The sequence below is a fragment of the Leptidea sinapis genome, chromosome 9, assembly GCF_905404315.1.
Source record: "Leptidea sinapis chromosome 9, ilLepSina1.1, whole genome shotgun sequence".
NCBI lineage: Eukaryota > Metazoa > Arthropoda > Insecta > Lepidoptera > Pieridae > Leptidea > Leptidea sinapis.
In genome coordinates this window covers 12465187-12488489 of record NC_066273.1, presented here as the reverse complement: position 1 = coordinate 12488489, position 23303 = coordinate 12465187, and the positions used below count along the sequence as shown (strand labels likewise).

Genomic DNA, 23303 nt, shown 5'->3' with positions numbered 1-23303 from the left:
CTAGCTCATAGTTTCTCAACCTTATTTTGCTCACCGCCCACTTTTAGAATATGTTTTTTTCTAGAGTATTTTCGTGTATTTTTTTGCCTTTTTAGACTATATTTTTTAATCTACCCACGCCCCATCTGCGCCATCTCAGTGCCCCCTAATATTCTCTGGGTCTTCTACTGCCCCCTCGAAAGTATCAAACGCCCACAAGGGGGCATTATCGCGCACATTGAGAACCTATGACCTAGCTGTTAGTTGAGAAATGTGTCCAGCCCATTGCCACTTTAGTATAAGAGAGGTGTACGAACTTTTTTGAAGGTACCCATGTCGTATGGTCCCGGTAACACCGCACAAGGGAGCTCATTCTACAGCTTTGTTGTACGTGGAAGAAAGCTTCTTGAAAACCCCACTGTGGAGGACCGCCACACATCCTAATGATGGGGATGATATCCTAACTTGTGGCGTATCATGCGAAGGTGGAATTTGACGGCAGGAATCAGGTGAAACGGCTCTTCGGAACACTCCGTTTCAGATTAAACTAAATTTCAATTTTTACGTGAAAGACAGTTCTTTGAAAATGACACTGTGAAGGAACGCAACACATCCAGATGGATGGGATGGTATCGTAATTTGTGGCATGTCGTGCGAAGTGGAATTCGGCAGCAGTTTTCTGGTGAAACAGCTCTTCGGAACGCTCCCCGTGATAAAGACAATGAAGCGACGTCTCTACACAATGCCAAGTGATCAAGCCGTGACTCTCATTCACGAGTCTTGGTTAACGTGGTAACCCTATAGGTTGTTTTTTACAGAAGGTGAAATGGCTGCATCTTTTCATTGGGTTGTTGTTTACGGATATTCTAGAGATTATAGAAGCTATAATTTGGTGTCATCAACAAATATTCTTGTTATATTTCTATTCAAATTCTGGTAAAAAAAAGTTAAAGTGAATCGATTTTGTATTTTTTTAATATTGCTTTGTTAATATATAAATGCCATTTTTCTGTTATTGTGTGTAATGTAATTATGTGTCACTGGATTAAAGGCTGAAAATAAATCAATATAGCAAATTGAAATGCTTCGAAGAAATTGCCTTCTGTTTAAGAAAACTGTTATTAAAAATTATAATTTTACTCTGTAGTTCCCTAAATTAAAACTTAAACTCTAACTTAGGCTCTGGAAAGACTCTCAAAAACATGGAATTATCATCGCAGATCGAATACGCGCTCTTAGTGACTAAATTGTAGATAATGTCTGCACGAATAAAGAGAACAATTTCTCTGTAGATAATAACAGCGAATACCGTAGCCGGAAGAAAATATTTTAATTTACCTTTCCTGAGATCATTTGAGTCGATGATTCCTGTGCTGGTGTGACAATGGGTGCCGTTACCTCTGCATTGCCTGCATTTGTCTTCTTTAGCGTTTGATCCAATCATCATGTCACAGCCAACTGGCTGAAAAGTGAAAACATTTTTATATCAAAATATTTATTTATGTTACGTTTTGTTTGTTACCAAAATCCAAACTTGATCACTATTTACTAAAAATACTAAAAATAATATGATGCAAAAGGTACAAGATATTTTTACAATATATCAAAAATACAATGATTATTATACCTTGGCAAAAACGCATTATTTTTCGTTTTACATACGGCGTCATTAGTTTACAATAATAATAATAATATTGACACACTCTTACACAAATTATCTTGCCCCAAACTGGCATAGCCTGTACTATGTGCGCAAGTCAATGATATATTTAATATAATATACTTACTTAAACATACATAAATACAAATAAACATCCATGACTCGGAAACAAACATTCATTATTCATCATATAAATGATTGCACCTACCGGGATTCGAACCCAGGACCTCTAGCTTAGTAGTCAGGGTCACTAGCCATTCGGCTATATCGGTCGTCAATGTCCGTCAATACTCGCTGTTATGAAATATGTCTTGGGCAAATTGGCAACTTGTTCAATTGCTGTATTTTCGACATTTATAATTATTGTAAATGTAAGGGTGACCATCATAAAAAAACAGGTTAGACGAAGTAGACTTAATTTAGTAATCAGGTACCATGAAGTCTTAAAAGAACAGTATCCTACATATCAATATGGCACTTTCTATGAAAAGACAAAGTAAAGGTACATTATAATAAGAAAAATCAATTCTTCGAAGTGAACGGACATTGACATTTTCATCATATCTAGGTAAAGATAAATTACTACTTATTCAGTAGTAGGTCCCAAAAACAAATTAAGACTGTTAATCACAACGCAGCCGCACCACCAACTCGTACGCGGCCAAGCTCAGGTAGGCCCCAGTGGCCAGTGTGTGTGTGTGTGTAGTGCTGGACATGTCGCGCCACATCGCGCTGTACGTGTGCGTGCTCCGCGCGGCGCGGGCGCTGCACGCGGCCCGCTGCCGCCGCCTGGCGCCCGCCGTGCGCAAGCTGCCCGCGCTGCTCGCCAGCATGAGCCGCACCACCAACTCGTACGCGGCCAAGCTCAGGTAGGCCCCAGTGGCCAGTGTGTGTGTGTGTGTAGTGCTGGACATGTCGCGCCACATCGCGCTGTACGTGTGCGTGCTCCGCGCGGCGCGGGCGCTGCACGCGGCCCGCTGCCGCCGCCTGGCGCCCGCCGTGCGCAAGCTGCCCGCGCTGCTCGCCAGCATGAGCCGCACCACCAACTCGTACGCGGCCAAGCTCAGGTAGGCCCCAGTGGCCAGTGTGTGTGTGTGTGTAGTGCTGGACATGTCGCGCCACATCGCGCTGTACGTGTGCGTGCTCCGCGCGGCGCGGGCGCTGCACGCGGCCCGCTGCCGCCGCCTGGCGCCCGCCGTGCGCAAGCTGCCCGCGCTGCTCGCCAGCATGAGCCGCACCACCAACTCGTACGCGGCCAAGCTCAGGTAGGCCCCAGTGGCCAGTGTGTGTGTGTGTGTGTGTAGTGCTGGACATGTCGCGCCACATCGCGCTGTACGTGTGCGTGCTCCGCGCGGCGCGGGCGCTGCACGCGGCCCGCTGCCGCCGCCTGGCGCCCGCCGTGCGCAAGCTGCCCGCGCTGCTCGCCAGCATGAGCCGCACCACCAACTCGTACGCGGCCAAGCTCAGGTAGGCCCCAGTGGCCAGTGTGTGTGTGTGTGTGTGTAGTGCTGGACATGTCGCGCCACATCGCGCTGTACGTGTGCGTGCTCCGCGCGGCGCGGGCGCTGCACGCGGCCCGCTGCCGCCGCCTGGCGCCCGCCGTGCGCAAGCTGCCCGCGCTGCTCGCCAGCATGAGCCGCACCACCAACTCGTACGCGGCCAAGCTCAGGTAGGCCCCAGTGGCCAGTGTGTGTGTGTGTGTGTGTAGTGCTGGACATGTCGCGCCACATCGCGCTGTACGTGTGCGTGCTCCGCGCGGCGCGGGCGCTGCACGCGGCCCGCTGCCGCCGCCTGGCGCCCGCCGTGCGCAAGCTGCCCGCGCTGCTCGCCAGCATGAGCCGCACCACCAACTCGTACGCGGCCAAGCTCAGGTAGGCCCCAGTGGCCAGTGTGTGTGTGTGTGTAGTGCTGGACATGTCGCGCCACATCGCGCTGTACGTGTGCGTGCTCCGCGCGGCGCGGGCGCTGCACGCGGCCCGCTGCCGCCGCCTGGCGCCCGCCGTGCGCAAGCTGCCCGCGCTGCTCGCCAGCATGAGCCGCACCACCAACTCGTACGCGGCCAAGCTCAGGTAGGCCCCAGTGGCCAGTGTGTGTGTGTGTGTAGTGCTGGACATGTCGCGCCACATCGCGCTGTACGTGTGCGTGCTCCGCGCGGCGCGGGCGCTGCACGCGGCCCTTTGCCGCCGCCTGGCGCCCGCCGTGCGCAAGCTGCCCGCGCTGCTCGCCAGCATGAGCCGCACCACCAACTCGTACGCGGCCAAGCTCAGGTAGGCCCCAGTGGCCAGTGTGTGTGTGTGTGTAGTGCTGGACATGTCGCGCCACATCGCGCTGTACGTGTGCGTGCTCCGCGCGGCGCGGGCGCTGCACGCGGCCCGCTGCCGCCGCCTGGCGCCCGCCGTGCGCAAGCTGCCCGCGCTGCTCGCCAGCATGAGCCGCACCACCAACTCGTACGCGGCCAAGCTCAGGTAGGCCCCAGTGGCCAGTGTGTGTGTGTGTGTAGTGCTGGACATGTCGCGCCACATCGCGCTGTACGTGTGCGTGCTCCGCGCGGCGCGGGCGCTGCACGCGGCCCGCTGCCGCCGCCTGGCGCCCGCCGTGTGCAAGCTGCCCGCGCTGCTCGCCAGCATGAGCCGCACCACCAACTCGTACGCGGCCAAGCTCAGGTAGGCCCCAGTGGCCAGTGTGTGTGTGTGTGTGTGTAGTGCTGGACATGTCGCGCCACATCGCGCTGTACGTGTGCGTGCTCCGCGCGGCGCGGGCGCTGCACGCGGCCCGCTGCCGCCGCCTGGCGCCCGCCGTGCGCAAGCTGCCCGCGCTGCTCGCCAGCATGAGCCGCACCACCAACTCGTACGCGGCCAAGCTCAGGTAGGCCCCAGTGGCCAGTGTGTGTGTGTGTGTAGTGCTGGACATGTCGCGCCACATCGCGCTGTACGTGTGCGTGCTCCGCGCGGCGCGGGCGCTGCACGCGGCCCGCTGCCGCCGCCTGGCGCCCGCCGTGCGCAAGCTGCCCGCGCTGCTCGCCAGCATGAGCCGCACCACCAACTCGTACGCGGCCAAGCTCAGGTAGGCCCCAGTGGCCAGTGTGTGTGTGTGTGTAGTGCTGGACATGTCGCGCCACATCGCGCTGTACGTGTGCGTGCTCCGCGCGGCGCGAGCGCTGCACGCGGCCCGCTGCCGCCGCCTGGCGCCCGCCGTGCGCAAGCTGCCCGCGCTGCTCGCCAGCATGAGCCGCACCACCAACTCGTACGCGGCCAAGCTCAGGTAGGCCCCAGTGGCCAGTGTGTGTGTGTGTGTAGTGCTGGACATGTCGCGCCACATCGCGCTGTACGTGTGCGTGCTCCGCGCGGCGCGGGCGCTGCACGCGGCCCGCTGCCGCCGCCTGGCGCCCGCCGTGCGCAAGCTGCCCGCGCTGCTCGCCAGCATGAGCCGCACCACCAACTCGTACGCGGCCAAGCTCAGGTAGGCCCCAGTGGCCAGTGTGTGTGTGTGTGTAGTGCTGGACATGTCGCGCCACATCGCGCTGTACGTGTGCGTGCTCCGCGCGGCGCGGGCGCTGCACGCGGCCCTTTGCCGCCGCCTGGCGCCCGCCGTGCGCAAGCTGCCCGCGCTGCTCGCCAGCATGAGCCGCACCACCAACTCGTACGCGGCCAAGCTCAGGTAGGCCCCAGTGGCCAGTGTGTGTGTGTGTGTGTGTAGTGCTGGACATGTCGCGCCACATCGCGCTGTACGTGTGCGTGCTCCGCGCGGCGCGGGCGCTGCACGCGGCCCGCTGCCGCCGCCTGGCGCCCGCCGTGCGCAAGCTGCCCGCGCTGCTCGCCAGCATGAGCCGCACCACCAACTCGTACGCGGCCAAGCTCAGGTAGGCCCCAGTGGCCAGTGTGTGTGTGTGTGTGTGTAGTGCTGGACATGTCGCGCCACATCGCGCTGTACGTGTGCGTGCTCCGCGCGGCGCGGGCGCTGCACGCGGCCCGCTGCCGCCGCCTGGCGCCCGCCGTGCGCAAGCTGCCCGCGCTGCTCGCCAGCATGAGCCGCACCACCAACTCGTACGCGGCCAAGCTCAGGTAGGCCCCAGTGGCCAGTGTGTGTGTGTGTGTAGTGCTGGACATGTCGCGCCACATCGCGCTGTACGTGTGCGTGCTCCGCGCGGCGCGAGCGCTGCACGCGGCCCGCTGCCGCCGCCTGGCGCCCGCCGTGCGCAAGCTGCCCGCGCTGCTCGCCAGCATGAGCCGCACCACCAACTCGTACGCGGCCAAGCTCAGGTAGGCCCCAGTGGCCAGTGTGTGTGTGTGTGTAGTGCTGGACATGTCGCGCCACATCGCGCTGTACGTGTGCGTGCTCCGCGCGGCGCGGGCGCTGCACGCGGCCCGCTGCCGCCGCCTGGCGCCCGCCGTGCGCAAGCTGCCCGCGCTGCTCGCCAGCATGAGCCGCACCACCAACTCGTACGCGGCCAAGCTCAGGTAGGCCCCAGTGGCCAGTGTGTGTGTGTGTGTAGTGCTGGACATGTCGCGCCACATCGCGCTGTACGTGTGCGTGCTCCGCGCGGCGCGGGCGCTGCACGCGGCCCTTTGCCGCCGCCTGGCGCCCGCCGTGCGCAAGCTGCCCGCGCTGCTCGCCAGCATGAGCCGCACCACCAACTCGTACGCGGCCAAGCTCAGGTAGGCCCCAGTGGCCAGTGTGTGTGTGTGTGTAGTGCTGGACATGTCGCGCCACATCGCGCTGTACGTGTGCGTGCTCCGCGCGGCGCGGGCGCTGCACGCGGCCCGCTGCCGCCGCCTGGCGCCCGCCGTGCGCAAGCTGCCCGCGCTGCTCGCCAGCATGAGCCGCACCACCAACTCGTACGCGGCCAAGCTCAGGTAGGCCCCAGTGGCCAGTGTGTGTGTGTGTGTAGTGCTGGACATGTCGCGCCACATCGCGCTGTACGTGTGCGTGCTCCGCGCGGCGCGGGCGCTGCACGCGGCCCTTTGCCGCCGCCTGGCGCCCGCCGTGCGCAAGCTGCCCGCGCTGCTCGCCAGCATGAGCCGCACCACCAACTCGTACGCGGCCAAGCTCAGGTAGGCCCCAGTGGCCAGTGTGTGTGTGTGTGTAGTGCTGGACATGTCGCGCCACATCGCGCTGTACGTGTGCGTGCTCCGCGCGGCGCGGGCGCTGCACGCGGCCCGCTGCCGCCGCCTGGCGCCCGCCGTGCGCAAGCTGCCCGCGCTGCTCGCCAGCATGAGCCGCACCACCAACTCGTACGCGGCCAAGCTCAGGTAGGCCCCAGTGGCCAGTGTGTGTGTGTGTGTAGTGCTGGACATGTCGCGCCACATCGCGCTGTACGTGTGCGTGCTCCGCGCGGCGCGGGCGCTGCACGCGGCCCGCTGCCGCCGCCTGGCGCCCGCCGTGCGCAAGCTGCCCGCGCTGCTCGCCAGCATGAGCCGCACCACCAACTCGTACGCGGCCAAGCTCAGGTAGGCCCCAGTGGCCAGTGTGTGTGTGTGTGTAGTGCTGGACATGTCGCGCCACATCGCGCTGTACGTGTGCGTGACAGTGAACGCAGAAATCGGAACTCTGACCGCCAGTGGGGCCGGCACTTTAAATACACAAACAATGAAAAGCATTAGTTGCAGTAAATGTTTGTGTTTCTCTGGGGTTCTACTGCTTTTGTACGTATTTCTATTCCATGATCAAAAAGCTTTTATACTGCTGTGTTAGAGTATGAGCGCTGGCGTTATTACACACTAGTGAGACATACTAACTTATAATAAGTCGCAGTGTGACAGGAACATCACTTTCTGATCGTGGTTGATCACGGTACGATTTTTATGTTGCCATTTTATATATTGATAAGATATTAAAAAATTATCGCTTAATATAAATATACAAGAAATAAAAAAAACTAAAAAAGGAATACTGTTAAAGCTCTTTTCTCCCTCAGAGTGCCACTTATTTCCGGAGCAGTCATGATACTGTATTATTTGAAGTGAACAAAAATTGTCACTAATTCACATAAACAAACTCCATAATATCTTTTGTCATAATAAAATGCTCGCAAAATACCTTTATCTATTTACGATGTGTGTGGATTGATGCATCTACTGTACTCAATAACTCTTGATTTTCTGTAATCCTTTACATTTTCTTTTTTTGACTTGTGTTAGGCGTTGAGTATTTGACGTTTGAGTATATTTGTTGCTGTAAATGATTTGTAAAAAGATGAAGCTGTAAATGTTGATTTAAAAGAGTGGGAATGAGCTTCTTGTGACTTTTCATTAAAGCTCAACCCTTTTAGAAGTGGCGGTTGATATAAAAAGAAAAGAAAACTTTTGACCTATATGAATAGTGATTTTGATTTGATTTGACAGGCTACCACATAACCTATCAGGCCTATCACATCGATTTGTCGTGCCACCATTCCAACCAACCATCATTTGATTGCATGTTACAGAATGAGCAAAAAGAACATATTTGGAAAGATGACGTATAGCCAAAGATTCAGTACATCGAGTAACTCTGACTTATCGGAAGAGGATGAGGGACTCGCTTCGCTCATAGCTGACATTCAGGTATCTAATCCTTTTGTGATAACCCGTCTCTATTTATAAATCATACAGCTACAACATTGACTTACAATAAACGCGTCTATTAGGCAGAGTTTTCATACAGTTGTGTTTCGACCGCGCTTTGAATACAACGCCACACAATGATAGGGGTCAGTGGAAAACTGTAAATAACAGCATATTATCCAAACTTAAAATGAGATGTTGATGGACTGTCGTATTTGAGATAAGTACTTATTTAAATTAATAAAATTGTGTAACCAACTCGACGTTTTATATCATTTTGCTAAATAATGACTAAACTGCTGATACAAAATGTTCTTGCCTCGAGTTCGCGTCCGACTCGCTCGTGACTTCGAACATTACTGCCATTAAATAAGATGTTAATTTGAATGTTTATTTTGATGTTATGTATAAGTTAATATATAAGTACGTATATATAACTCGTATCATACACCCTATATATTATTTATAAATCAAGCATGGTCTCGGGATGATACCCTGTAGAGGGCATGGCTTTTGGAGTGAACTTAGCATTCTGTTGGAGATTGCATTATATGAATACTGATTTCAGGCAACATCTGCGTTAATGTGTCGTTCAGAAAACGAATCTGACAATGTGGGACTAGCGCGGTCCATATACGGGGCGAGTCGGGAGGCGAGGTATATCGAACTGATGCGCACCATGCAGTTTGGTGAGTACTATAACACTACATTCTCATACATAGTGGGAGGCTCCTTTGCACAGGATGCCGGCTAGATTATGGGAACCACAACGGCGCCTTTTTCTGCTGTGAAGCAGTAATGAGTAAGCATTATTGTGATTCGGTCTGAAGGGTGCCTTAGCCAGTGAAATACCTGGGGGAATGAGACTTAACATCTTACGTTTCAAGGTGACGAGCGCAATTGTAGTGCCGCTCGGAGATTTTGGGTTTTTCAAGAATCCTGAGCGGCACTGCATTGTAACGGGCAGGGCGTATCAATTACCATCAGCTGAACGTCTTCCTCGTCCCGTCCCTTATTTTCATAAAAGAAATGCGTTATCGTGTGTGATGTGTCTTGTTATTGATATTGTCGGGTGCCGCAGAAACATTCGAGATGATATCGGAGGACGGGGAGGGCGGGTTCAAGTTCACGGTGCCGTACCACTTCGAGGGCACGGTGCGCGCGGCGGGCCAGCGCTCGCACCCGGCGCGCATGAAGCGCCTGGCGCAGGAGGCGGCCACCCTGGCCACCAGCCTGCCGCTCTCGTACTCCTCCTCCGTGTTCGTGCGCACCGACACCGACCGCCTGGACATCATGAAGGTACTCTCGCCTCTCTGGTCACCGTCTGGTGACGTCTGAAGAGATGTTTGATGCGATTTCTGCACTAGAACCCATAGGCGACAAACTAAAATATCATCCTCACTATCTGAACATGTGCGACCGACAATCTACCAATCAGTAGTGCAACCCGAAACAAATATTTCATTGTTGCTTCAGTGATTGTGTGAGGAGACAAACACTATTCGGACTCTGCGGGCCTGCAATGAACTCTTATTGCGATTCAATTGACAACCTAAAATGACCTGCTTTGCTATTTCGTACCACGACCTGATTAGAGCTATCTAATTTAGGCTGACGCCAAATCAACTGATTAAATAGCAGTGATGTCAATTGGATGTCAAAAAATATATCAAGTGAATCGCAAACTGATTTAGTTCGTTCATTCATTCGTACATGAGGTAATATTTCAACATAAACTGGATAGCTTATGTGTCAAAGTGAGCGATTCGAAAAAAGTTACTACTTAGAGGAAAGTGAATCATCGTGTTGTTAATAACTTTGAAAAATAGGGAAAACATATAGAAATGGAAAAATTTATTGATGAAAGATGCGATGACCAAAAATGAAAATTTTGTATTTTCATTTTTGGTTACAGACGATGCAGTAAGGGCCCGGGCTATTCGCAAGAACGAATTAAAAAAAATGAACTCTATCGTGCTGTCAAATCAAATATCAATGGAGGTGCGTTCATAACTCGTTATTTTTACGAAAACAGCTAAGCAAATATTTAATTAGTAATTCAAAGAACAATATTTATTTATATTACTGATATTTAATAACTACAAAAAAGGGCTTAATGGTTTATAATTTGACGTTATAAAGCGCAATTTTAAAATGTATTTGTAGTATTTTCTACGCAAAAAAAACCTATAAAATCATATCATTTTAGGTTTCGAAACGCAACGCATATGGTTCGAGTAAGAGAAACAAACTTATGCAACGACTGTAGAGCGTCATCTCTTTCTCTCACCGCGGACCACAGACAAATTTATTTCGTTCATTCTTCATAAGCGATCTAAGCGCCATTCAGTAAAAGGCAGTTCATGGTACGAATTTTAGTGATTCAGTTTAGGTACCTAAACTGAACTGCATCGGAATCGCATCGCTTATTAAAAGTTGATGGTATGCCCTCTGGACTCGTATGTGTGTTAATCCGAATTGGAGTCGACTTTATAGCTCCTAGGAGTTGAAAATACAGGGTATTATCGTTAACCTTAAAAAAAGGAAACTAAAACCTTTCTACTTATCCCATACCAAATGTGTGTAAGTGTTTTGGATATTTCCCGTTTGATTTAAAAAAAAGTTATTGATGTCATTTTACTGATTAGGCAATCAGTTATTTTTTTTTATTCTGTCATAGTTACAGAATAATCGCCTGGTCACAATTAACGATTACATCCTGTATATATGTATATAGGTGGTGTGATTTTTAGCAGGCTGTTCACTGGTTTCCATTGGCAGGTCCTGATCACGGGCCCGCAATCATGTTTGCTGTCAGCTGAGCACTACGCAACATGGTCAGCGCGTATGATACGCGTTAGGCTCGACCGATATCAGCTCTGACCGTCGGTCGAGCACTAAATGTACCATAAAGTGATTTTGATATGATGTTTGTATGTCCAGGTGCTGGTGTCGATCCAGTCGCTGATCCTGGTGCCCGAGCCGTACTTCAACGAGCCGGGGTACGAGCGCAGCCGCGGCACGTGCGTGGGCACCTTGGCCTCGCTCGAGTACAACTCCAACATCTACCAGGCGTGCGTGCGCTGGGCCATGCTCGACCAGCTGCGCTCGCCCGAGCCCTGCTTCCGGGAGGTACTTCCTCTCTAGTTATTTATTATTCATTACTATATTCTATTCATTTCATCATAATGATCATCAGCCGGAAGACGTCCACTATTGGACAAAGGCCTGCCCCAAAGATCTCCACGCCGATCGGTCCTGCGATGCCCTCATCCAATGCATTCCAGCAATGTATGCAATCTTGACTAGATCGCCAGTCCATCTCTCTGGGGCTGCCAACACTGCGTTTTCCGTGGTAGCCATTCGAGGACTTTATTCAGTTATACAGGATGTAAAGTGTGACCAGGTGATTGTTCCGTAACTAACTAAAAACTAATAAACCGTGTTCTTCAATATCAGCATATCTTTTCAAATAAGGAAACTAAAAGCTTTTTACCATATGAGTCTTTATTATGGAGTAACAAATTATAAACAGAAATATGCCAAAATTTATTTGAATCAAAATTTATAGACACTGCGGGATGACAAAATATGATTATGATGTAATTTTTAGATTCTGAAGTCTCATATTGTGTAGTTGCACTTTGTTAAGACCTTGTTCAGTTTACTCGAGATAAATTATGAAGTAATTTGCTTAATCGAAGTTGTTTGTTCCTGCAGGTTATACAGACTCACTTTTGGATAAAACGGAACGAGATAATGCAAACCGTTGCGAACTGGATCACTGATCTCGAGGGGCAGAGCGGGGACGAGCGGACACACCGAACCATCAATCACAACCTGTGCGCACTCAAGGTGAGCACTCAACCTGCCATTTTACCAGTACATCCTTCAGACTTATTCAAAACGGTCAAGTCATAACTCGTTTCTGGTTTATCACAACTCATTATTTTTTAGTTTTGAGAACTTGTATATCAATAAAATTTTCTCGTTGAGTTTCCAGAGTTCGAATTAAAATTCGGTTGTTCGATTATAATTAGCACAAACACGATTATTTCTGCATGTAATGAAAATAAATGAGGAATATTAAAACAATAACTAGTAACCATTCCAATAACACAATTAGTAAGTACACAATAAGTTAGTACACTATTAGTTAGCACACTATTAGTTAGTACACTGTTAGCTAGCACACTGTTAGCTAGCACACTATTAGTTAGTACACTATTAGTTAGTCCACTGTTAGCTAACAAATTAGTTAGCACACTATTAGTTAGTACACTGTTAGCTAGCACACTATTAGTTAGCACACTCTTAGTAAGTACACTATTAGTTAGTACACTGTTAGCTAGCACACTATTAGTTAGCACACTCTTAGTTAGTACACTATTAGTAAGTACACTGTTAGCTAGCACACTGTTAGTTAGCACACTCTTAGTTAGTACACTATTAGTTAGTACACTGTTAGCTAGCACACTATTAGTTAGCACACTCTTAGTTAGTACACTGTTAGCTAGCACACTATTAGTTAGCACACTCTTAGTTAGCACACTATTAGTTAGTCCACTGTTAGCTAACAAATTAGTTAGCACACTATTAGTTAGCACACTCTTAGTTAGTACACTGGTAGCTAGCATACTATTAGTTAGCACACTATTCGTTTTGTTTTATTTGCTTAGTTTTCAAGTAAACAATTTGATTGCAGCGGCACTATGTGAAGCTAAAAGAGGAGCTGGCCAAGTTGCCGGTGCCCGCCGGCCTCGAAGATCTGGACGAGCCGTTCAAGTTACCGGCCGCGCCCGGCCCCGCGCCGCTGCCCCGCCTGCCCGCCGCCGCCGCGCTGCTGGCGCCGAGCCCGCCCGCCTCGCCGCCGCCGCACGACGACGACGTGGTGGACCAGGACATGGAGAAGATCGTGTCCGAGGTGGTGGACTGAGCGGACTGCGGACGACAGCTGATACCACTCACGGTGAGCGGGTGGACGGTAACTGGCGACACCAACTCGCGACACCCACTCGCGACACCCACTCGCGACACCCACTCGCGACACCTACTCGCGACTCCCACTCGCGACACCCACAGTTTAATACATGTTTGTATGGACATTCTTCAATTTGTCACTTAAAAAAAATTTGTTAACTTTTTTATAACCCGTTAAAGTAGATGAACGTTTCCATAATCCTAAGTTAGTTCGCGAGTTGATTGTGCCTGTCCAGAATAAAGATCTTTTCGTACTTGTAAAAACAGATAAAAAATATGTTAATTAATCTCCAATGATTCCCATTTTATCTTATCGTGGGAAACATTGGAGATGAGGGACTAAATAATTGGTGCAAATATTTAGTTTGAACACTACGAGTACGTGGAAGTTGCATTTAGATTAGTTCTTGGGCGCATACGATCCAGTTTCAGCACAAACTGTTGTTAATAAAAAATGTAACTAAGGTTTGACGTGGACGTGATTACTGCTGGTGTTGGAATGATAAAGCTGGCTTGTCCTTAATAGTTCGTGTTTCTCCAATATGTGTATTCCGACCAGTGTGTAGGGCGCCCTTTATATATGTAAAGATGTTAGTGACACGTAGTTTATCGTAATTTATGTATATTATTATTATTATCCTTGCTGAGTTGAGACAACAACAATATAGCCGTCGCGATCCATGCGCTTGTAATTATTTGTATTTCTGTTTTGATTGTTTCATAGGTGAGTTAAGCGAGCGTTTAGCGTGTCTTTTAGTTAACATGTATTGTGATATTATAACGGGCTCACAGACCCGATAAGTTATTTTATGGCGTACACAAGCATTCGCTCGAGGTAGGGAAGTAGCCGGAGATTGGCTACCCCGTGTTTGTTTAGGGTTTTTGCACATTATACCGCATTACATGCGAGCGTACCACACGGATAGCAAGAGGTGAACCATCGAGCTAAATTTTATTTGCTATTGATATTATAATATCATCATTCAAATGCTCCTTTTGCTATTATGCGAGAGCGCTATGGTATAAGTGTACGACGACCTTAAAACGACTCTGTACTGTATCCCCCACATACATTAAGAGTCTATTACATAAAGCCGAGTGTACATATACGTAACCAGTATCAGTGTCCAGCAGATGTTTTACTCAATCACTGGTTTCATATTAATTATACATAATGTAATATATTATAAACGTTTTAAATTATAATTTACTGTACATATATTGTGTATCGAGTTTAAATTTTGTATTTAAGATGTATTTAGCGGTGTACAGTAGACGCTGTATGATGTTGTTTTAAAATTTATAATTACATTTTGTGAACTATGTACAGACGTAGTCCGCAATCATCTTAATCGTGATACCTCGGCTTGGTGTCGATCAGTTCGAGTCCAGATCTGTGGTTCCGATGTGTCAATCACTGTTTGCTACCAAATCAATGATTATGTTTTATTTGATGTAGGAATGACAGTAAGGGCTATATTATTTCATTGTGACACCATGGTAGCTCAACCAGTCGCCGCTACCAACTTAGTTGGTTACATTTAATGTAAACCGCTCTATTAAGAGCTGCTCATCTGGTGTCCGTTTGGTTACGTAACCAATTTGGTGGCGGGACCAGCATGTTGTCCCGATGAAATATTGTAATGTTTTCAAATATTAAAACTTGCAAGAAATTCTCATTGAAATGTGTAAGACCATTTGGGGAAATTAACTTTGCGCAACGCATCACTATTGTTATTGTCGAAGAACAACTCGACCTCTCGTGATTTATCGGCATCGGAAAATATTTATTTTTGTCTCTGTAGTATTTTCCATGTAGTGCAATTTTATCATTGTGGTGGAATTAGAAAAAAGTTTTATTGGGTTGTATTCCTTACTGTTTTGCATTTGGTTTTGTGCCAATATAAAGCTATAACTTTAAAATGGTTATAAGCACTTTCCTTTTTTATCGACATTTAAAAAAATGATTATTGCCATGAGCATTTTCATAAAAACAGAATGATGTCAAAATGAAATGAATATAAGTTCATCTTTTAACCTATTCAGTACACAAAATATATCTGTGTCAGATCTGTCTGTTAAGCAATTGCATATTAGTCATGTTTTATATTTCTATATATCTAATGAGTATAATATCTATGTTCCTAAATTATTTATGATTCGATACCCCTCCGCACATTGCTTGCGGATTATTTTAAGTAAATGTTCCCAACCGTTCTTCGTTATCATTGCATCATTAACACATTCCTTGATTAAGAAAGCTTCTAATGTTATATTTGGCTTACCACCGAGTAGATTTGAACGGTTAATTCTCAGACTACGAAAGAGTGAAACATTAATTACCATACTGGTTGTTCAAACATCAGTGGTTGACAGTTGATAAACAAATGAATTGATTGCTTGGTTACAAGAGCAAATAATGTGATACATCATCAACCTATGACGTTCTATACACACATAAGGAAGTATCATTCGCAGTCTGATAGCGGAACGGCAAAAGTGTGCTTAAAGATAATGTAAGCACACTTTTCTTCTTAGTCGTATGTCAACTGTCACTGTCCGAATCAAACCTGAACTGAATAAATGTTTTACATTGCTGCTTATTGACAAATGATATTTCAATCAACTGGAGTAAAGGCAGCAATGTATAGTATCTTAGCTTATTATGATGTAATTTGTGGCATGTTCCATATTTGGCTTTGTTTTTATGCGACGTGATTTGTCTATATGTATAGAACGTCATTGTAGTCGACAGATCTAATTTGCCTACTTATATTCTATGACAAGTTTATATTGTATTGACGATTGATATTGCATGAACCCAGAGTTGTTATTTAAATCTGACGAGTATTTTTTTAAAGTTATATTAAAACAAATTTTATAAACAAGAGTTCAGTTATAAGCTACAAATGAACGGTTTTGGGTCTACAATTGTGTGCAGTAACGTGGAGCGTGTTGCCTCGCTTTTGTTGCTGACTGTACTTCGTGGGCGGTTATATCGGCCCGACTCAATTTCGTTTTTTGTTTTATATACTAACTGTGAAATTTGGGATGTAAATAAAATTTATGTTACAGCATTATTTTGTTTTATTTCAGTAAAATATAATTATGAGAATAATATAATTGACAGAATGACAATGGATTGCCACCCGGTTACCGGATATCTCTGTACCTGTTGCATGACGTCACATCGTTGGTTTGTTACGGTCGCGGTGTGCAAAACAAGCATCACTAGGATATTGTTATTACGAATTATTAAAAAAATATTTATTTTGTCAGTATTATAGATTGATGTTAATGTGTGTTGTGTGCTGATAATTATTATTATGGGAAATCAATGAATGAATCTGGATTAAGTATAAAAATATTTTTTTACATAAATTAACAGACTACAGAACTATTAACAACAAAAGCAAAGCAGTTATAGCACGAACATATCACGACATAGGTACACCTAACGGTCATGAAACTGCAAACCGTACTGACGCAACAGGGGTGAAAGAGGTACGGGATGGAGCTTCACGTTCCAGCGAGGTCCAGAGATAATGTGACCGTGTAGTAGTGAGTCTTAAATATTATTATTATACATATTGTTATTTAACATTATTATAATTTAGTGAATAACATGACATAGATCAAATTGATAATATATCTAATAAAGATAATCTAAAAAGATCAAAAAGTGAATCAAAGTACATTCTTATGCTGTATTAAGTTGTTTCTCATAAGTTAATTAATATAAGGTTTAATTTATATTAGTGTAGTGTCATTCGCAGGAACTAAGTTACTTCCAGTGATCTCTGTCCCTTTCTTCAAATTTCGGCCAGCGTTCATGCATGACTTACAACAAAATCTGGTTAGATGGAAAAATTAAAGAATTAAATACATATACTATGTATTATTTTTGGAAAACTTACAGCTAAGCTACTACATGATAAAATTTTGAGAGATGTCAAATAGGAATAGGAGGAGAAACGAGCGTACGGGTCACCGTGTTAAGATTGCCTAACACTAGGTGTTACACCGCCGCCTACATTCTCTTGCAACACCACAGGAATCACAGGAGCGTTGCCGGCCTTTAAGGAAGGTGCACGTGCTTTGTTTGAAGGTACCCACGTCGTATCGTTGCGGAAAAACCGAAGAAGGAAGCTTTTGTTGTACGTGGAAGAAAGTTCCTTGAAAATCGCACTGTGGAGGAACCCTCCACACATCCTGATGGTGGGGATGATATCCTTATTTGTGGTGTGTCGTGCGAAGGTAGAATTTGGCGGCAGGAATCAGGTGAAAAAGCTCTTCGGAACACTCCCCGTGATAAATGCGGTAGAAGACACACAATGAAGCGACATCTCCTCGCCACGCCACGTGATCGAGACGTTCACAGAGCACTGGGTCCTTGACAATTCGGTCAAATGGTTCGAGCTGATACTGTAGTGCGCCAGGCCAGAGATGACAGCAATAATCCATTTGTGATCGGACCTGCGCTTTGCAGAGTGCTAGAATTTTGGCCGGCTTGAATTATTGCCGAGCTCTATTTATGACGCCCAGCTTCTTTCGAAGCTAATTTGGCTTTGCCGTCCAGATGACTACGGAATTGGCATTGCTTGGCGTTGTATTCAAAGCGCGCTCGAAACACAGCTGAATGAAAACTGCCAAAATATACTTCATAGAACGCCATTCAGTGAAATGAGACTGTATGCATATACTACATAGAACACCATTCAATGACTTGAGACTGTATACATATACTACATAGAACACCATTCAATGACTTGAGACTGTATACATATACTACATAGAACACCATTCAATGACTTGAGACTATATGCATATACTACATAGAACACCATTCTATGACTTGAGACTGTATACATATACTACATAGAACACCATTCAATGACTTGAGACTGTATGCATATACTACATAGAACACCATTCAATGACTTGAGACTGTATACATATACTACATAGAACACCATTCAATGACTTGAGACTGTATGCATATACTACATAGAACACCATTCAATGACTTGAGACTGCATGCATATAGTACATAGAACACCATTCAATGACTTGAGACTGTATGCATATACTACATAGAACACCATTCAATGACTTGAGACTGTATACATATACTACATAGAACACCATTCAATGACTTGAGACTGTATGCATATACTACATAGAACACCATTCAATGACTTGAGACTGCATGCATATAGTACATAGAACACCATTCAATGACTTGAGACTGTATGCATATACTACATAGAACACCATTCAATGACTTGAGACTGCATGCATATAGTACATAGAACACCATTCAATGACTTGAGACTGCATGCATATACTACATAGAACACCATTCAATGACTTGAGACTGTATACATATACTACATAGAACACCATTTAGTTCCTAAAGTCTGATTTGCATTGTAGCGTTGTCTTATGAATCGAGATCGCGTGCCCTAAGTCATATGAGTTGAGATTGAGTGAGACACGACATCGAGCGCTACGTTAGCCTACAAAGAAAGAAGACGGCGAACAAATGCTAGTTAAAGACCTACCCTGTCTTTCGTTCGATAACTTTCCTTCCCTGTCGTTGTTATATTATATGAACCTGGCTTTAAAAGATAAACTTACGTAGAATAGTTACGGTGTTGGCAGAACTTGCTGCGCACTATGAGTTCACAGTCGGCGAAGGAAGCGTTGTCATTGCACTCTGACGGGATGTTCAGTCCTGAAACACGAAAGGTAGTAAAAGTATCTTCAAGTATGATTGTTGTTATTGACATATTGTGTGATTAGGTTTGATGGTAAATTGAATGAATCGCTCGACTATATTGCCCAAAGAAGAAATTCAGTAGAGCTATGTATATTATTTACATTTATATAGCTGGAATTTTCTCAATATTAGTAGCAATTTTATTACAAGTATCTTACGCTTAAGTAATCATACCTACGCATAATTATTATGTTATCATAAGATAAAATATTTTTGTTCTGATGAGCAGTAGGCAGAACTAACAGCTTTATTAGGTATCTTCTTTTAGTATGTTAACCATAATTTTGTTATTAAGTTAATAATTAATAGATATGTAATCTTCAAAAAGTTTATTATTAGTAGAACATTCATGTAAGTACCTAATAAACTCCCGATTATATTTTATATGGTAGATTATATCTAATAATATGTAAAAGGTTTAAAGTCGACTTTAAAAATGATTTTATTATTTTATAAAATATAGCAACCTGTACTAATGTTTAGCTAAAAAAAAGGACATATCCATGTAATAGAATTATATACAATTCTTTTACAAGGCATGGAAGACACTTAGAGGCAATCGCATCAAGGTACCCCTGTTCTTTCATACATAAATAACTTTATGTATTATAAAATTGCAAGTTTACCTAATACATATTTTGACGTACCTATATTATTAAACACACAATAAAATATGTATTATTACAATTACACATTACAATTAAAGATTATTCGAGCATTTCTATGATTATTAAATATATTAATTCCAATAGACAACCCATCTCTCAAGTTCAAGGTTTCGCTTCAGTTCTACTGGAGTTAGGCTCATAAAAAAGAATGAGAATGGCTTTATTTAAAAGAAAGTGATATAATATAAAAGACACCTAACTACCCACCTACTTATGTACTTCATATTTAAAGTTTGCAAAGGGTCGCGGGTTCGATTCGTGTTCGAGTCTGATACGACTTGCTTTATGTCTTCGTCTGCGTCTAAAATATTTTTGGGACTCAAAAATGGAGATGTAATAAATGATTCCGATGGAGTAAATATTAATTAGTTAATGTACTTATTGCTTGCCACGTATTCTCTTTGTTACCATAAAAGATACTGGGAATCCTGATGAGATAAAATCACTTACCATTTAAAGGCACTGCTGCTACGAAGGAAAAACTTACAAGAAATACTAGAGCTATTATTAATCTGTGCATTTTTAAACAAGTTTTATTTTAAGAAAAATACTATTGTACCGTTGAATAAACAGTTTGAGCTCTGATTGAAACGATAGTGTATCTGCGGAGTTCCAGTTAGAAATAAACTTGATTGTTGGCAGTACGATAACATATATATAATATGATATTATGTTTTATATTGAGTCATATAATCACTGTATTCAGAGACACTACCAGCATATGACCTTATAACTTTGTTATGAAAATCACTTATCTTCGGGTGATAACGCGGCTTTTTATAATATCACGCCACTTTAAGAAAGCAGGGATCAAATATATTATGTGTCGGTTTTGTATGTTTCCACTTGTAAACTGGAATTATTTCTTGCTTATCTCTATATCCTACATGAGCCACAAGTTGCCTTATTCAAGCTTTTTATATAACAACACATGTTATTGAGTACTGCACAGTTTTCCTTTCAGTAAGATGTACCTACGTCTCTTTAAAATAGGTACGCATGTCATATATTCCTGTAAATTAATCAAGTATTTTCATTCTTTAAATAGACACATGTAAGAAACCAATAGTCGAAAATCCAAAAGCAACGGTACCATAATGGCGCCTATTTCTGCCGTAAAGCAGGAATGTGTAAACATGACTGTGTTTCGGCCTGAAAGACGCCGCAGCTGGTGAAATTACTGGGCAAATGAGACTTAACATCATATGTCTCAAGGTGACGAATGCAAATTGTTGTCCGCTCAGAATTTTTGGTTTCTCAATTCCTATTTATCATATTAGTAGGATTTTAGGGTAAAATTATTTAGCTATATATTATTATGAAGTTTCATTAAACTTTCCCCACACCCCGCCCGCAATCGCCCGACCGCTCGCGCGCCCGTGCCTTTAGAACAGAGACCCGGACTACAACATAATATCGGCATAACTATTCAAATATTTGTCCAAATAATGTAGTATTTGCCCCCTAACGTGGACTTTTGCAATAACTTTTACAGTATAATTCAATCCAGTTAAAACACCGTCCACCACCACCTTGAGACGGCGCAGCCGGCCTTATGTTTCCTTACGGAGACGCAGATATCTCGACCTAGCGATATGTCATATTTAACGTACCCCGGGTACAAAATTGAGCACAATTTTTACCTCATACCGGGGTATGTGTGTACGTTAGGGAGGATATCGCAGACCACCTACCGCGTTTGGCACTACAAGTCAGCAGATTGGGATAGGATGCGTTCCTTTTTTGCATCCTACTCTTGGGACAGGGTTTGTTTCCCTTCGGATGATCCTAGTGCCTGCGCCGTTGCAGGAGCCGATGTGATACTACAGGGAATGGATACCAAGCTCTGTGGTACCGATCGGTTGCAGATCACAGCCCTCGTTCGATGCGTCAGTTAAAGCAGCAACTGACTGCAAAAAACAGGCATATCGAACTTGAGTTGCGGTGCTTTGCGCTCTTTTCGCCTTCAACTCGACTCTTGACGACAGCGGAAAAACACCGCCTACCATCCGCGGTGTCAGATCTCTATGCCTGAAGTACAGTTCAGACAGAAAACTGTTAGGTGAGCTCTGTTTTCGTTGGACGTCAGGAAGTCGAGCGGGCCGGATGACATTTCTCCAATCGTGCTTGGAACGTGTGCCCCTGAGTTGACGCCGGTGCTAAATCGTTTATTCCGGCACTCTTATTCCAAAGGCATAGTCCCTTACTCATGGAAGTCAGCCCTTGTCCATCCGATCCAAAAAAAGGAGACAGTTCGCATCTGGCAAACTACAGGCCTATTGCTATTACCTCCCTGCTCTCCCAAATCATGGAGAGCATAATTAGCCGCCAGCTCTTGGTATACCTTCAGGGTCACCAGGTGATCAACGACCGTCAATACGGCTTTCGCCATGGTCGGTCGGCAGGTGATCTTCTGATATACCTAACACATAGATGGGCGGCGGCTATTGAAAGCAAGGGGGAAGGCCTGGCAGTTGGCCTGGATATAGTGAAGGCCTTTTATCGTGTATGGCACAAGGCGCTCCTCTCAAAACTTCCATCATTTGGGCTTCCCGAGAGATTGTGCAAGTGGACCTCCAGCTTCCTCACTGTGCGCAGCATACAGGTCGTTGTCGACGGATATTGCTCGAACCCGAAGCCCGTGAATGCTGGAGTGCCCCAAGGCTGTGTGCTATCTCCCACGCTGTTTCTTCTGCATATCAATGATATGTTGGGCACCTCCAACATACATTGCTATGCAGACGACAGCACTGGTGATGCCATATACACGGGCCATGCAGGTCTCTCTAGGGAAATCGTCGACCAATGCCGCAAAACTTGTGTCTTCTATCGAGTCCTCTCTTGAGAAGGTCGCGGAATGGGCTAAATTGAACCTTGTCCAATTTAACCCCCAGAAGACTCAAGTTTGCGCGTTTACCACTAAAAAAAATCCATTTCTCGTATCAACACTCTTCGACAACACTTCCTTTAAAGCCTCGCCTAGTATCGGAATACTAGGTTTCGAAATTGCGAGCGATTCCCAATTTCGTGGCCATCTGGAGGGCAAAGCCAATTTGGCTTCGAAAAAACTGGGCGTCATTAATAGAGCACAGCAATACTTCAAGCCGGCCCACATTCTAGCGCTCTACAAGCGCAGGTCCGGCCACACATGAAGTTAGGATATCATCCCCACCATCTGGATGTGTGGCGGCCCTCCACAGAGCGGTTTTCAAGGAGCTTTCTTCCACGTACTACAAAGCTGAGGAATGAACTTCCTTGTGCGGTGTTTCCTGGATGATACGATATGGGTACCTTCAAAAAAAGCTGCACCTTCCTTAAAGGCCGGCAACGCTCCTGTAATTCCTCTGTTGTTGCAAGAGATTGTGGGTGGCGGTGATCACTTTACAACAGCTGACCCGTACGCTCGTTTGTCCTCCTATTCCATAAAAAGTCCTGAATGGCACTGCATTGTAATCGGCAGGGCGTACCAATTACCATCAGCTGAACGTCCCGCTCGTCTCGTCCCTTATTTGCATTTAAAAAAAAGCAAAATCGTTGTTCCTCTTTGTCACTCTTGTGGAGAACAAACGTGATAACTTCATGTATCTTGGATGGAATTTTATAGTCGATAATCGCGGAAACATAGCAGCTGATGTTTTAACCAAAACGCACTTAATTGTGACCTCTAGCCTCAGATAGTGTTAGTGAAATTA

General features: G+C 45.7%; 2 protein-coding genes across 2 annotated transcripts in view; one reads left to right on the top strand and one right to left on the bottom strand.

The window, feature by feature from the left end:
* The window catches only part of LOC126966094 (papilin-like), a 62612-nt gene extending 42282 nt beyond the window's left edge, over nt 1-20330 (bottom strand). The window contains exons 1-3 of the mRNA XM_050809969.1: nt 20062-20330; nt 18802-18898; nt 1318-1441 (exon numbers count right to left, since the gene is read on the bottom strand). Coding sequence (XP_050665926.1) covers nt 1318-1426 — 109 coding nt within the window. The 5' untranslated portion in view covers nt 1427-1441; nt 18802-18898; nt 20062-20330. The remainder of the gene's footprint in view (nt 1-1317; nt 1442-18801; nt 18899-20061) is intronic.
* LOC126966093 (baculoviral IAP repeat-containing protein 6-like) lies at nt 8015-13117 on the top strand. The gene is made up of 6 exons (XM_050809968.1): nt 8015-8181; nt 8750-8870; nt 9263-9480; nt 11125-11313; nt 11902-12036; nt 12887-13117. Exons 1-6 carry the CDS (start codon nt 8065-8067, stop codon nt 13115-13117), a joined length of 1011 nt encoding a protein of 336 aa, XP_050665925.1. The 5' UTR covers nt 8015-8064.
* Nucleotides 20331-23303: the final 2973 nt, after the last annotated feature.

Excerpts from the sequence above, each read along its gene's own strand:
- LOC126966093 (XM_050809968.1), top strand. The coding sequence starts at position 8,065 with ATGAGCAAAAAGAACATATTTGGAAAGATGACGTATAGCCAAAGATTC. Across the intron at positions 11,314-11,901 it reads CCGAGCCCTGCTTCCGGGAG|GTTATACAGACTCACTTTTG; the intron begins GTACTTCCTCTC and ends TTGTTCCTGCAG. Across the intron at positions 12,037-12,886 it reads ACAACCTGTGCGCACTCAAG|CGGCACTATGTGAAGCTAAA; the intron begins GTGAGCACTCAA and ends ATTTGATTGCAG.